Source organism: Aspergillus viridinutans (assembly GCF_018404265.1).
Source record: "Aspergillus viridinutans IFM 47045 DNA, scaffold_4, whole genome shotgun sequence".
Taxonomy (NCBI): Eukaryota; Fungi; Ascomycota; class Eurotiomycetes; order Eurotiales; family Aspergillaceae; genus Aspergillus; species Aspergillus viridinutans.
This window is the reverse complement of record NW_025091220.1, coordinates 344,117-359,349: the sequence shown is the minus strand read 5'-3', so window position 1 is coordinate 359,349 and position 15,233 is coordinate 344,117. Positions and strand designations below refer to the sequence as shown.

The window sequence follows — 15,233 nt, the reverse complement described above, 5'->3', positions numbered from 1 at the left end:
ATAGACAAAAGGTCATAAATTTAGTTAGAAGCTCCGTTGGTGGCGAGCTTTTCTCTCCGGGCACGCACGGCCTGTGCGAGGGTTTCGAGGACAGCTTCCGAGTCCTCCCAATTGATGCAAGCATCTGTGATACTGACGCCGTACTTGAGACCAGCCTTTCCCTCAGGAGGAACCTTTTGGTTACCTAAAATTGCGAGTTAGTCAACTGGAGTTCAAGTCTCACACCATGTGAACGGCAGCTTACCCTCATTGATATTGCTTTCGATCATGACACCCATAATGGCGGTCTCTCCCGCGGCAATCTGCTCGGCCAAAACGGCAGCAACCTTGGGTTGATTCTTGTGGTTCTTCTGCGAGTTGCCATGGCTGCAGTCGACCATGAGACGTGGAGGCAGACCCTTCGAGGTCAACTTAGCCTTAGCTTCGGCGATGCTCTGAGCGTCGTAGTTGGGGCCCTTCTTTCCACCACGGAGGATGACGAAGCAGTCGGGATTGCCCACTGTGCCAACAATGGCGGCAACACCAGGCTTTGTGACGGAAAGGAAGTGATGAGGGTGCTTGACAGACCCAATGGCGTCCACAGCGACGTCTAACGAGCCATCGGTACCGTTCTTGAAACCGACGGGGAAAGAAAGACCAGAGGCCAATTCACGGTGGACCTGCGACTCTGTTGTCCGTGCGCCAACCGCACCGACAGAGAGACAATCGGCAAGGAACTGAGGAGAAATGGTATCCAGCATCTCACTGGCGATGGGCATGCCCTTGTTGGTCAAATCGACAAAAAGCTGGCGCGAGGTGCGCAGACCCTTGTTGATCTTGAAGCTGTTGTCAATATCGGGATCGTTGATGAGACCCTTCCATCCAACTGTTGTGCGGGGCTTTTCGAGGTAGGCGCGCATCACAATCAGCAATTCGTCATTGTATTTCTCCTTCATTTTCAGAAGTCGATCGCAGTACTCGAGCGCCATGTCGGGGTCGTGAATTGAGCATGGCCCGATGACGACCAGTAAACGCTGCTTGTCGGTATCTGTGCCATGGACAATCGCACCAGCCTCTCGACGAGCTTGCAGTACTGTTTGCCTGGACTTATCTGTCATGGCGATTTCATGTTGCAGAAGGTTAGGAGGTGTGAGGGGGTTGTATCCTCGAACTATTCATTTGCAAGAAAGCTCGTCAATGAAAGGTCATTATGGAGCTTGGAGCAAAAAGGAACATACTCCGCGAATCTTCGAGGTGGTCATTGTTCCCTACGTTAGGGTTTTCGATGAAGAACTATAAAACTTGAATGAGCTTCGTCGTTACATACGAGACAACAAGCTTGGCTGGGAACTTCGACTCACAGACATGGCGGGCGGCGGGGTAAAGTAAGCGTCTCACACTGATAATGATGATTAAGAGAGGGGTAAAGGGAAAAGAATGGAGGGATGGAGCAGTCCGAGTCGACCGTAGATTATTTGAGACGTGAATTTGAGAGAAACAGAAACCGCTCCAATTTTCAGGACCAGCTTAATCCCCGAATTTCACTATGACTCAAAAAATTTCCAAGTCTTTTCCCTTCCTTGTTTGTCCTGCTGCGACTTCGGCCACCGATCGCCCAGGCACGTGACTTCGGTGAGACAAGGTGAATCCTCTCTATCACATTCGCTGTTTCTCTCGGACTTGGTAGGCAGTAGTTAGATACAACTCAAGGACGATCTTTCAAGTACTCCGTACTGTACATCCCATATCTGTCTTCCTGCAATACCACATCACACAGAACACCGCTAATGTACGTAGCACATGGTGCTAAGAGGATTGTTGACCCGAACCATTGATGTCCACTACGGTCAATGATATGACCCTTCCACCGCTTTGATCCAAGCCTGGTCCCTGCGAGGCTGCCATCATTATGCAAGACGTGTGAGAAATTGATCATGAGTCCTTTAGGACCTTTTTCAACGTTACACGATCAATCTTCCTCACTGAGATCCTTCAGTAAGCGCTGCTCATGTTCCTGAAGTCGACGGATCAACTCCTGACAAAGATCTGAGTGATGGCTTTTGATCGCTTTCATATGCTGTTTACATAGCTTGATCCGCTCTTCTTGCCTCTTGACAAGTTGGTCTAGCACTCGGTTGTATTGCTGGCGATACGAGTTCAGGAATTTGTCGATGGCCGCCCTTTCCTTGTTCAGTCCGTGCAGTAGGTGCTTTGCGCTGCATTAGCAATAACACAGTCATCATGCATTGTGTAGCGGCATTGACATACCTCGTTTGTAATCAGTAGCATATCGCGGGCGCTCTCATGCAGTGACTGCAATGATGACGCTAAGTCAGCCTGACCAGGCAACTCCTCGCTGCTTGGACTTGTTTCAGTCGGATCACAGCTGGAATCAATGAAGCACCCTTCTTCCTTGGATGAAAGTTGCGTCGCTCCATCGCCTTCTGCATTCGACCTGTCTAACCTTCTTGGTGACTTTTTGGGTGGCTTCGATGAAAACCGCATCGTGAACACCTTTCCTGATGCGGTTACGAGTTTTGACGTGATCAACCCTTCTCTGCCACAAGTCACAGGAGATTTTTCAGAAACTTCCTCATTAGTTGCTGTTTCGCAGTTTCTGGGAACATGTTTGTCGCGATGAGCATCCATCTTTGTACGAAATGAAGAGACCTCTGGTGTGTCGAGGGGAATTGCTTCTTCTGGTTGCTCATCAAAATCCGCTTCGTATCCAGATTCACTAAATCCTTGTGAAATTAAACTCATGCCTGCTCGCATTAGTTCTCCAGGTCCTTGAGCAAAGTCGAGGTTTATGTGGGTAGAACATTGGGATCCAGCAGTGTGTCGTGAGACCAGCCGGGGACTTCCATTGTTGTCAACTATGGTCTTTCTGGGGGTCAGCCTCGGAACGATCTTAACAGGAGAGAATATCTTTGGGCCGCCTAGATCCGATAGATCTCCCTCTTCGGGTCTCTGTCTCTGGCGGATCGACGTGAGACTGCGATAGCCAGTCGTGACCCTTCCCTTTTCTCCAGTCGAAATCTGCACTCGGCCATTTTCGAGGTCTGCCTTCTTCAAAGCATATAAGCCAGGTTCGCTTTTCCCTGGGTCACAAATCTCTTGGGATTGACATTCAATCTTATCAGCCTGGCTTTCTGCTTCACCGCTCGTCGCCACTGAGAGCTTTTTGTGTGCTCTCTTCTTCCACGATGTATTGTCTTTCTCGGTTTCGCCAGTCCTCCTTTTCCTTCTTGTTAGCCTCGTTGATGAAATCTGCTGCATACTCCCAGGATATTCCTGGCTAGTCTGTTCCTCCGCTACCGCTGGCTCGGCATCTGAAGAGAGATGTGTCGTTCGGACCGTCCGAGACACTAAGGCCACCTGGGGCTGTACCTTGACCGCGCGCTTTTCGGAATCTTCATGCTGTGGTGCGAAAGCGCCCATCGGGTGGCTCTCAACGTCTTCTTTGTCTAATGAGCCAATAACTCCGCCAGGTATAGTCGCATCTTCCTGCCTCTCCTCTCCCGGGAGAGAGAAAATGCAACCATCATGAATGGCGGAAGCCAACTTTTCACCCACGGCTCTTCCTCTACCTCCAAGCTCACTCTCTTTGAAACCTGGATAGGAAATAATCTGTGTCTCTTCACGGTCGAAGGTTGCCTTCTGAATTCGGCGATCGGACGTTTGGCTTGCATGTTGATCGCCTGTGGCCCCGAACGACTCGAAAATGAGCGGGCAGCCTATTTCCTGTGCCTGATCCATCAGGAACGCAATACTTTGCTCGACACCCGATACCTCCGTTACTGCAACCAGTGCAGCTTCCTGTGCCTCGTCGGTAAGTCTTTCAAGCTGTCGGGGAGGGCCCCCTTCAACACGGTTGTCCTTAGACGCTCTATCCGCTTTGGTGCGACTTCCTTTCGAAGTTTCGCTCTCAGCGTTCATCTCAGACTGGTTGGCTACATCAACTGTACCTTCCGGTTTTGATTGTTGGGCCAAATTACTTTCTTCAATCTCATGCTGGCCGTCTCTGTTGTCCAGACCCACCTTTCTGGACGTCTTTCTGCGCTTGCTGGACGATGTCTTGCCCTTCAATTTTCTTTTGGTCCCTTTTCTGGACGTCTGATCAAAAATAGATTTCTCTCCGGGCGGAGGAGACGAAATTGAAGTGACATCAATACTTTTTTGACTTTCGAGCTGTTCACGCTCGTCGCTTGGTCGTAGGTCTTCTTCCCAGTCAACAGAAGTTCTTGCATGAGTGTAGATCTTCCTTGTAGAGTGCCGCATCGGAAAGATCAGGGATTCCTGGGTGTCAGGCATTTGGCCTCTAGCCTTTTTACTACCTGTTAATCCTTTCTTCCGCTGGTGCCTTCTGGAGCGCAGTCTACCTTTTTGCGCGGGTAGCCAGCCAGCATCATTTCCTTCAGACACCTGAGAATGGCTAGTGTGGACATGTGGCGGACTCTTCTTCCATGTGCCAGTATCGATCTCTGCGAGGGCGCAGTCAAGGAGCCCTTTGTGCAGCTTCTCGGCTGAATTGCCAGAATACTCCTTCAGGGTTAGCGGATTTCCATCCTCTTCTACCATACTCCCTTCTGGTGACTTCCGTTGAAATGCCAGAGGTGACCTCTTACAACCATGCTGCTTCGAAACATTATGGTTGGAACGAAGGGGATGCAAAGTCTGGAGGCTATCTCCCATGACAGAGGTGCCGCGCGCTGATTCGGATTGTTGAGACAAGACGCTACGGTCATGGCTGCCTGACGTCGCTTGTGATTCACAGGGCTTATTTTCAGGCTGATTCCCATCCGATCCAAAGCAATACACGGGCCGTTGCTCTTCATTTTCCAATAGTGTCTGGCTATGGTCAAATGACCCGCTGGTATCATCATAAGTATCAAGCGATATTATGATAGATGATGACACCCGGGTCAGCGTGCTCAATTCTGTGCTTTGCCTTCTCATCAGCTTGCCATTTTTCTCAATTGTCGTATGCAGATCCGTCAAATCATGATGCGATGATATACTGAGTGTTGATTCTCCCGAGATTTGTCTCTTTCCATTCACTGATAGCGAAGCATCCACATCAAATTGTAAAATCAAGCGGGACATTCCACCATCTGTGTATTGCCTGGATGTGCGCATAGACTCTAGAGTAGAGCGCATCGAGATATCGATGAATTGGCAGAGCTTTCCGGATGGGCGAGTCACAGCGAGTATGAATATCAAAGACTCCGGGCTTACTACGCCGAGTAGCTCGGACCCCTGTGCTAATGTCCTGTTCTCGCCATTGCTTGATAGTACAAAGTCGCAGGATGGCACAAGAATAGTGCATTTCTCAGGTTCCCGCTGTATACGCTGCGCTTCGCACTCGAAATGGTGGAAAAACTTGATCGGTTCCTCTGGGAAAGCGACCATGCTCCTGGAAAGCATATCCGGCCATTTAAAGTCGTGCGCATGACCAAGTCGCTCGATGTCTTCCTGTGAAAGGTGAAGTGTCTGCATAAAAGCGCCCGCGAAGAACCTTGTCACGGCATCATTTTCGTATAGTATAATCAAGATAAGTCTATAGATCCTAGGAGTTAGAAAGGCCAAGAGTACATGAGGACTTTTGCGCTTACTGAGTTATATCCTCATCCTGGATTTCAAAGGGCAGATTCCTAGCATCCTTAGTCCCAGGCCATATTTCCACGAGGAATTTGCCCGCCTGAAAAAGTTCAGTACTTGCTCAAGCAGTCAGACAGTGATAACGGACCAGTCGTCGAATGTGCTTGTTTCGCCTTCCGTCTATGAATAAGCCATATAGCGTCTGAATCAGCTTGCGATGAACGAGCTGCAGCTGATTCCGAAAACGAAGAAGTGTCACTTCGGATCTTTTCCGTTTTGTCTCGATGACATAGTTTGATTCGTCCTGCAGAGGTCAGCTTCGTCGTGCTCCTCGTCGACTCAAAGGCACAGGTAGACCGACAAGCAAGAGATTCAGCCCGGTTTCCTGCTCGGACTCAACGTCCAAATTGAGAAGTAAATACGCTAGACAACGCACGGAGGTCGTGTTCAACGATTCCACTATATCTGCTTCGTATCTGTGTAAAACGTCAATGACCTTCTGAAGATGCTGTGCGCGAATAGGCGTTTCGATGCGTAGAAAAGCGTCGATCAAGTAACTAGGAACACTGCACGAGGTCAGCTCAGCAGAAATGCAGCCCTCCTAGCTCGAAGACTGACAGGAATTCCTTATCATTTATCTCCCCAGTGAAAATGCGCTCTAGTCTTGTCGCCAATTCGGTGAAGTCAGCCAGTTGTTCGTCTGTGAGAACTGTCTCTGGCGATGAAGAAGGCATTTTGTAGCTTTAGGCATGACTTTGATGCCCAGATACAGTTCTCAGTGTCAATTCATTACGGGCAGAATAAAAGTGAATGGATGAGAAGAGAAGCAGGTAAGTGCCGTCACATGATGGACTTCACTTTGAGGAGTCTTCTGCACCCGCTTGGCCAGAATAAGCCCTTTCGACAACGGACTCCTCTGACTCTCGTATGGCTTGAGATGCTCTTCTCTAGCCAATGTGTATATTTGTTTCCTTGGATGCAGATTATTGCGTACTAACAGGTAAGTGGAGCTACAGAAACGTATACAGTTGCCTGAAAATCAGCTTGACTTGATAAGGCCTTCAGGTAAAGAAAGTCCAAGTCACATCTCGCCCACAATGAACAATGATCCAATCTGCCCTTGACTATCCGGCGTGTCAAAGATATACGCGTTGGCCATTCCCAGGAAAGATGGTCTTTCCATGAGACTTCTTCTCTAGATACAGGCTTTGCTTTGGGATCTAGACGAAAAACCGCAAGTGAGCGGAAATGCTGGTTTAAGATGCTGATATCTCATATACCAAGCTTCTGAGCAGCCAGAGGACGTTCACAAAATGCGAACATACGAGAGAAAGCCTTTAAGCACAAGGGTATTGAGATATGGGATTCAGCAACAGTATCCACTGAAAAAGCCCCTTGGGAGGCGCCCCCTCAAATGCAAGAATCAGCGAATTGCTTGTTTATGTCTTGGACGAGAGTAGTAATGTGGTTGATAACTACGACTTGCAAACGAAGAGGTTGTCAAGTCTTACTTATATGATGTGTTTTCTATAAGCGAGGCAAGATCGTCTGATCCTCGCAGTGTGCGAGGCTCAGAAGTGAGTAGAGAGGTGTCGAGAAGGCATGATTCTCATGAAGCAGATACCTGGAATATTCCAACCCTTCTAACAAGCTTTAGGCAAATACTAAGGTAGTGATGTCGGGTGAGCCTGACCCGCTGAGCGACTGAATCAAATGCTCGTATCTTTTCCGCTATTTAACCAAAAACTGGTAATGTCAAGTCAAATGGCAGAGCCAAAATTGGTAACATCCTCGGTCGTTGGACAGCCGAAATGCTTGGTTGATGTTTGATAAGCAGTGGCTTTAATGGATTTCTGTGTCTTCGGTGAATCGCCTTGGAACCATCAATCTGACCAATAGATTCCAGTCCGATGGGGACTCGCAGCAAGGCCACATTTGGAAGCTTCTTTGTTAGACGACGCACCAACCAATGACGACAGTGGGGTGATTGCGGTGCATGATTATCAATCATGTAGCAGCGGAGCTGATAAGGTCGTGCCTCGTAGAGCTAGATTTAAAGACGTCACTTTATACCTGTCTTGCAGCCCGACCCTAGTCTTGAGATCAATTGGTCAAGAAGGCTTATTTGAACTTTCAGAAATTCGAATCTCGGTCAAATATTCGCATTCGCTGGTTCGATACCAGTGTTTCGAGAAATGGCGGGAACAAGGACCATGAAAGCAGTCGGTCAGTCCTCGTCTTGTCTGCTTTTGAATCTCGTCTACAAGCGGTTATTGACAGAAAATTAGCTGTGAAAGGCGGCACAGGTCCAGCTGATGCCCTCTACATTGATGACATCCCGGTTCCGCCTATCAGTGGCAACCAGGCGCTCGTGAAGATCAAAGCATTCGGCTTGAACCGAATGGATCTTCTTCAGCGTGAGGGCCAGTATCCGCTTCCGCCTCAGGCGCCGGAGACCATGGGAGTGGAATTCTCAGGGACTATCGAGAGCCTGGGACCAGATGCCAATGGGGACTTCAAAGTTGGAGATGAGGTATTCGGCCTGGCTTATGGAGGTCAGCTCATGAATCCTGTTGTTCGCCTTACCATAGCTGATGATTTGTTGCACAGGGGCTTATGCCCAGTACACTGCGGTGTCTACTAATATGCTCATTCACAAGCCTGCGGAATTATCTTGGGAGGAAGCTGCGGGCATTCCAGAGGTAACTTCTACACGATCCCGGCGCTTTTGAGTGACTCCATCTAACGCCATTAATAAATAGACATGGATCACAGCGACTCAGGCGCTTTATCTCGTTGGTGAGTACAAGCCGGGTCAGTCCGTCCTGTGGCATGCAGGCGCTTCTTCAGTCTCCATTGCTGGTATCCAGCTTGCAAAGGCAGACGGAGCTAAGGCCATTTACGTAACCGCTGGCTCCGATGAAAAGATAGACTTTTGCGTCAAGAAGCTCGGTGCCACTGCTGGATTCAATTATCGAACTCAGGACTGGTCTGCTGAAATCCAGAAAGCCACCAACGGAGAGGGCGTAAACATCATTGTCGATTTCATTGGCGCCAATTACTTCCAAGGAAACCTGGATGCTGCCGCAAAAGACGGCCGCATTGTCAATCTTGCTTTTATGGGTGGTGTGAAGCTACCTGAAGGTGTAAACATTGCTCCATTTCTTCGCAAGAGGCTTCGATTTGAGGGCAGCACTCTGAGGAGCAGAGATGAGCAATACCAGAAGAAGCTACGGGATACTCTTGTGGAGCATGCTTTGCCCAAGTTCAAGGATGGAAGCTTCAAGGTGTTTGTGGAGAAGGTCTTTCCGATGGAGCAAATTATCGATGCGCATAAGTTGATGGAAAGCAATCAGACCAAGGGAAAGATAATCTGTACTGCGTCATAGAAAGCTTAGCGAGGCGCCATCGCCAATTCAAACGTGTCAAGAATTCCTGTCTCAGTGTCATGTTCCTGTTGCTTTAATTCTAAGTGGTTGATGGAAGGCTAAAATGTCCGACGGAGATTTGCCCACTCCGTGCCGAACACGGCCTTTCCGGTTCCTCCGGATGCCGATGGTTCTGTGCAATTCTGACACCCCTTGCTTGATTGCTCAGCATGAGTTGGCTTAGGCGTCGTAGCATACGTAAACTAACTAAGACCTTTAAGAGGCCTCACTCGCTGTCGCAATCGTGGAATGAACTGACGCAATTAGGAGACTAACTGGCCACAGAAACGAGGCTCTCTTAGCGCATTGTCCGTTAGCGAAAATGACCATACAACTTCCTACTTCGGACGGGGAAGCAGACCCCGGGGCTACTTCTCCCTACAAGTTCAATGCCCTTCAAACATTCCGGCGACTATGGGAGCTTATCACCCCAGCTCGCCCCGAGGATATCTCTTCCCGGGAGACCGATCGATACCCTCCCAAGACCACCGTTCGGAGACGCCGACAATCCATCGCGGATCAGTCACTTGACAGAGACGAACACCTCGCTGAGAAGGTCATAAGCCACCAGATCGAGGAAGCTGTACCTCCCGAGAAGACCGTCCTGTACCTCGCCTATGGCTCAAACTTGTGTGCGAAGACCTTCCTAGGCAAGCGGGGAATCAAGCCTCTGTCTCAGATCAATGTCGTTGTTCCCAGCTTACAGCTGACCTTCGACATGCCCGGGGTCCCGTACCTGGAGCCATGTTTCGCAGCGACGCGGCGCCGCGCGCACCCATCAGCGGAAACACAGACAGGAAGACTCGGAGACATCGAGAGCCCCGTGGACGCGGATGCGTCTGAGAAATCCACCCTCCTATCGGAAGACTCCACATCCATGCCTCTCGTCGGAGTTGTGTACGAAGTAACTATCACCGATTACGCCAAAATAATAGCAACGGAGGGTGGTGGGGGCGGATACAAGGACATCGTCGTGGATTGCTACCCCTTCCCGAAGTCCCAGGGCCCGACCGACCCAATACCCGAACATCCTGAAACCAAGCCCTTCAAAGCTCACACTCTTCTGTCTCCAAATGAGGACCCAGATCCTTGTCACCTGACTGCAAATCAGCTCCCCCCTCCATATCAGCGTCCCAAATCTTGCTACGCCCAGCCGTCCGCTCGCTACCTCGATCTGATCAACACCGGTGCGAGCGAACATAACCTTCCGCTTCCCTATCGGAAGTACCTCTCGCAGTTCCAGCCGTACCGTATCACGACCGTGCGTCAGACGTTCGGCAAAGCCATATTCGTTGCATCATGGGTGCCCCCTCTCATTGTTATGATATCACTTTCGAAACTGCTGGCCGGTCCCGATGGTCGCAGTCCGCCGTGGCTCGTGCGGGTGTCGAATCTGTTGTTTTATGTAATGTGGAGGACGTATGACTACTTTTTTGCGCCCATATTCGGTGATGGGGAGCGAACTATAGAAGATACACGCTCATAAACCACGTGATTGCGCTGTCCATCAGGTTGGTCATTAGGTTCAACCTTATATATAGCAATTGATAGACCGGGACAAATGCATGGACTAGTACATACATCTTGGCCCGTTCACGAAGCCACCCGTCATTGGTCCCCAGTCTCCCAAATTAGCTTGCCCACAGGGTAGATCTAAACTCGGATACTGCACAGGTTATGTCTTGCAGAATTTGTATCTCGCAAAGCGCGCACGAAAAGAGGCTCTAATATGACAAAGGAGAATGAATTGACATCTTTGGATCTTCGAACGAGATTTTCAAAAGGAGAAGAAATATCTAGGGTACAGATACAGGAGTCCTGAGTAACTTGTAACAAACAAACATGCAGCAGAAGCATAGACAAAAAACCGACGTATGAAGGACTGCCGACGACCCGAACCGGACGATTTTCTGGGCTCGCCATTTCGTCATCTATGCCTTCACTTTTGGTATTTCATACATGTTCACTGCAGCATCTAGCGCCGGGGAACGGGAGGGCTGTACACGATCTTTCTCGTCTTGATGGGGGCCCACTTGTAGCGCTTGACCCAGACGGTCAGGGCAAACAGACCAGTCAGGATGACGAGGGCCTTGGCACCCATCTTCTTGCGCTCATCCATCTCAGGCTCCGCAGCCCAGTTGAGGAACTCAGTGACATCCTTGGCCATCTGGGAGGTGGTGGCAGGGGTGCCATCCTCGTACTCCACGACACCATCGAACAGGACACGGGCCATGGCAATACCTAAGATGGGAATTAGCCAAGAGTGAGATCAAGTATGGTCACGAAAACATACCGGTGCCGGGGAAGTAAGGGTTGAAGTTCATGCCCTCGGCGACCTGAGCACCAGCTGGGGGCTCATCAGGGTAACCGGTCAGAAGGCTGAAAATGTAGTTGCAGCCACCGTGACGACCCTTGACAATCAAGCTGAGATCAGGGGGCAGAGCACCACCGTTGGCGGCACGAGCGGCCTCCTCGTTCTTGTAGGGAGGGGGGATGTAGTCAGAGAGCTTTCCGGGGCGCTTCTCGATCTCGCCTTGGTCGTTGGGCTCGGTGTCGTATTCGTGCTCTTCGGCGAAGGCCTTCATCTCGTCGACAGTGTGCATGACACCAACGAAAGAACGCCATGGCACACGGGTAAGAGAGTGGCAGGCGGCGCAGACCTCACGGTAGACCTGGAAACCACGGCGGAGACTGGAGAATATATGATAAGCAAACCGTTCTCGTCTTGGGCTAGAAGCGAAAGTGGTTCCAAGTCAGGGCAAACTCACGCGGCGTGATCGAAGGTCTTGTTCCACTTTGCGTGCTCCCAAGGGTACTGGGTAGGATGCAATCTATAATTCCATGTGTCAGCCTCCTCGGCATCCTGCAGTCGAAGATTGACAATCGGTATCGGAGCAACGGAAAAGGCCAATCAGATGACCATTCGTCCAATTGATCGCAATCGGTTCACTCACCCCTCCTCAGCGGGTGTCATAGCAAAAGCTTCCTTTCCATAGAGGTTGTAGTACCACGCGGCGGATCCGATGGCGGCAGCGGTTGCGACGGACGCAGTGAGTGTGAGGTGGAAGGGGGAACTGGCGGCTTCGGCACCGGCTGTCGAGGAAGACGCACGCTGTGTGGGTTGTTAGCAAACAATGCGTCTCGAGGCCTCCAGGTCCATTTCTCAAGCGATTGGCCTCATCGACTCCGTTTAATGGGCGTGAGGTATCGGGATAATGCGTACCGTAGTGGTCTTGCTCAACGACTGGCGGGCGATACCCCGGGAGGGCACGCTGCGCAAAACAGTACGTGCCAGCATACTGACGGTAATTGAAACCCTCCGAACAATAGGCTAAGAGGAAGGCACAATAGCCACAGACGGTGGAGAGGGGAGGGGAGGAAGGTGGGAATAGGCTCAGCGCACAGGAGGATGTGCTTTTGGAGGTGAAGTTGAGGTTGTCGAGCCGTCAAGTTTCTCTTGGGTTTGGAATTGGCTAAACCCTCGCGCTGATTGGCTGCCGCCCCGGCTCTAGCTGCCTTCGGTGAAAACCGCGAATTCTCGGAACAACAAATTTCAGTAGTCATCAAGCCAGAGCTGTACCACAGCTTCAGAAACAAGACAGTCGTCTTTTCAATCAGCATTATTCTACAATATTGCAGTTACAATATCTAAAGGATACGTTTCATGTCGAATCGCAGTCAGTTAGTGGCATTCGAGGCTATTCGACCCCCCTCCGGTCCCGTAGGTAGTTTGCCGTACGGAGTAGTATGGAAGTGTGCGGTTCGTCACATGGCCTCATTCTTGGCTTGGATTTCCGACGCTATGCACTTTTGCAATGCTTGAAGCGCGGCTCGAATATCACATTGGCTGCTGGTGCAATGAAGCACCAAAGATAGAGCCGGCAATCTTCTTATAGTACGGCCGCTCAGTCCCTATGAGATACCTGTGTTATTAGGCGCCTGTCACTATGTCATTCAACTGGGGATGTGTCGCTCACCACACTGGCGGCAGCGGCATCCGCAAGCTGCTTGGGTATGGCGTTCGGGAAGATCTGATAGTTCAGAAGCATTTCTTCAAACATTGGTAGCATCAAGGACTCTGCAGGCTGCTCCACATATTGCAATGCCGTCTGCGGATCTTCCGGATTGACTTGAACAACGTCAAACGAGGCCCCCTCGATAATCCCTCGCCGGCCTAGCTCTTCCAGACACTCTTTATAGATCCCATAAATGGTTCTGTTTGATAAATGAGGTACGAACTGCTTGATGTCGACGCGATCGAGGAAGGCCTGGTCCTAGAGGAACTTCAGTAAATTCCTCGGACAAGGCTCTGCTTGATACACTTACCAAGGCTGTCACCAAATTGCTCGTACAGATCACGATAACATTGTGACGCTGCTTTAACCGGTCAAGACCTGTGAGTAGGGCATTGACTGCTCGAACAGCATCAAAGGGCTCTTTGCTACTCAGAGCGCGTTCCCTTCGGGCTGCCAGCGTTTCGATTTCGTCTACAAACACGCAGACGAAAGTATCCTCTTCCTCCTCAAGGAGTAGCTCAATGCTCTCGAACGCTTTGCTAACCAACTTGCCACTTTCGCCGAAAAACTTGCTTCCGAGGGAGTGAGCGTTGATCTCAACCAGCTTACTCTGTGGGTACTGCTTTCCAAGGCGTATTGCAAGCTTCTGGGACAGGCCGCGGCTGATGCTGTCAGTCGACATTATAACTTGATTTTTTGACTAACCCACCATAGGCTCGTTTTCCCTGTTCCCGGGGGACCCCAAAGGAGGATTAACCTATTCCAGTTGATCGTCCATTTATCAAGCTTCCGAGCAGAGAAGGACACTGTGAGATCGTTAAATGACTTCCTAAAGATGCAATATCAACGAAGATTACCCACCCATCCGAGTTATGGCGCGGAGTAGTGTTGACTGTAGAGGCTGGTCGTACTGCAGACTGCTCATATTCGTCAGTTCGTTGCCACTGCTTCATAAAAAAAGAATCATCATACGACTCCCAAAGCCCATCCAACTCCGTGCTTGGTAATATTAAAACTTTGGTCTTTTCGCAATCCTCCACATTATCCACTAATTCCTCCTCGTGCAAGATATGTTGGTTTCTCTCTTGGTCAAGTTGGCTGCGAAGTTGATAGGCTTGGACGTCTAGTTCGACTTTATGAAGACGGTATGCGCCGGACTCAAGATCACCGCCGGTACACTCGGTGACGAGTATCGACTCTAGAGCCTGTGCATGTGGCTCCTTCAGACCATCTAGGCTGGTATCAGACGCTGTTCATTAGTTTTTTTCTCGTTCTAGACGTACCGAAGGATTTTATCTCCTGTCGCAGAGATAGGACAACAAAATTGTCAATCAACCACTGTGTGATCTCATTCCTGATCTGTGATTACTCTGACTTAGAATCTCGACAAGTCATGAGAAGTACAGGAAGCGCAGTACCAGATCTGTGCGGACAATGATGCCGTCACTGTTGCTCTTGACGCGGGCTTCCACATGGAGAACGGGCTGCTGAAGGACTTCCATCGAGAATGGAGCACAAATAAGAGCGCTCATTCGTTTTCTCGGCAGAAGATAGGAGGTACTCTGTAACCTTTAAGGACGAAGCCAGAATAGCTGTCTGCCTCTTGAAGAAAGATGGACGTCGGTGACGGAGTGGAATAGGTAGTGTTCAAGAGGACTGCGTACAATCCAAGAGCCAGATGCAGTACAGACTTTCCCAACACAGCTTGTAGTATATCTTGCTCCCGAGCCCATCTATCGCATGCTGTATTGATATTCATTCAATATTTGCTTCTCAAATACCCACAGGGTATCCCTGATCGATGCCAGATATTCCATGTATATGTTCTTGCCGGGTTCTAGAGCTTTTTGGCCGTACTTCATCTATATATAGAAAAGTGCTGAAATGGCTCTGATGCCTGTGTTTGCAGAATATATCTTTCATCCTGTAAAGCCAAGACGAGCCTCATTTTCTATCTAGTTCAAACGTTCAGAAAACGATCTGGTCACTGAATTGCTGTATCGCCTAAATTTGGGCCCCTAACTTGAGGTAATCATCGCCAGAAGAGATCCTGTCCGGTCGAGTGACCATTCTGCTAATTTCCTGGATACTCTTGGTTGGTGCCGATCGGGCCACCGATCTGTCGCGTGGATTTTCCGGGGAACTCGAACAGGCAAACTTAGTTAAGGTATTCGGCCAAAGGCCTAAGGGTCCTGGGCACATTGCCAAC

General features: G+C 49.9%; 6 protein-coding genes across 6 annotated transcripts; 2 read left to right on the top strand and 4 right to left on the bottom strand.

Annotated features, from left to right (window-relative positions):
- Positions 1-20: 20 nt before the first annotated feature.
- On the bottom strand, positions 21-1,346 carry Aspvir_006134 (3-deoxy-7-phosphoheptulonate synthase; the record flags this gene model as incomplete). The annotated part of the gene is made up of 4 exons (XM_043269342.1): positions 21-184; positions 245-1,150; positions 1,218-1,272; positions 1,341-1,346. 4 exons carry the CDS (start codon positions 1,344-1,346, stop codon positions 21-23), a joined length of 1,131 nt encoding a protein of 376 aa, XP_043125277.1.
- A 602-nt stretch (positions 1,347-1,948) lies between these two features.
- Aspvir_006133 (uncharacterized protein) lies at positions 1,949-6,314 on the bottom strand (the record flags this gene model as incomplete). Its single annotated transcript, XM_043269341.1, has 6 exons — positions 1,949-2,188; positions 2,248-5,539; positions 5,595-5,680; positions 5,729-5,884; positions 5,942-6,146; positions 6,199-6,314. 6 exons carry the CDS (start codon positions 6,312-6,314, stop codon positions 1,949-1,951), a joined length of 4,095 nt encoding a protein of 1,364 aa, XP_043125276.1.
- Positions 6,315-7,775: 1,461 nt separating this feature from the next.
- Aspvir_006132 (NAD(P)H-quinone oxidoreductase) lies at positions 7,776-8,969 on the top strand (the record flags this gene model as incomplete). Its single annotated transcript, XM_043269340.1, has 4 exons — positions 7,776-7,806; positions 7,869-8,135; positions 8,191-8,282; positions 8,343-8,969. 4 exons carry the CDS (start codon positions 7,776-7,778, stop codon positions 8,967-8,969), a joined length of 1,017 nt encoding a protein of 338 aa, XP_043125275.1.
- A 361-nt stretch (positions 8,970-9,330) lies between these two features.
- Positions 9,331-10,494, top strand: Aspvir_006131 (uncharacterized protein; the record flags this gene model as incomplete). Its single annotated transcript, XM_043269339.1, has 1 exon — positions 9,331-10,494. The coding sequence occupies one exon, from the start codon at positions 9,331-9,333 to the stop codon at positions 10,492-10,494; it is 1,164 nt and encodes a 387-aa protein (XP_043125274.1).
- Positions 10,495-10,983: 489 nt separating this feature from the next.
- Aspvir_006130 (ubiquinol--cytochrome-c reductase catalytic subunit CYT1) lies at positions 10,984-12,306 on the bottom strand (the record flags this gene model as incomplete). Its single annotated transcript, XM_043269338.1, has 5 exons — positions 10,984-11,249; positions 11,302-11,699; positions 11,777-11,839; positions 11,963-12,120; positions 12,232-12,306. The coding sequence occupies 5 exons, from the start codon at positions 12,304-12,306 to the stop codon at positions 10,984-10,986; spliced, it is 960 nt and encodes a 319-aa protein (XP_043125273.1).
- A 467-nt stretch (positions 12,307-12,773) lies between these two features.
- On the bottom strand, positions 12,774-14,526 carry Aspvir_006129 (putative pachytene checkpoint component Pch2; the record flags this gene model as incomplete). Its single annotated transcript, XM_043269337.1, has 8 exons — positions 12,774-12,920; positions 12,986-13,282; positions 13,335-13,686; positions 13,734-13,830; positions 13,886-13,941; positions 13,997-14,255; positions 14,308-14,378; positions 14,429-14,526. The coding sequence occupies 8 exons, from the start codon at positions 14,524-14,526 to the stop codon at positions 12,774-12,776; spliced, it is 1,377 nt and encodes a 458-aa protein (XP_043125272.1).
- Between the last annotated feature and the right edge of the window lie 707 nt (positions 14,527-15,233).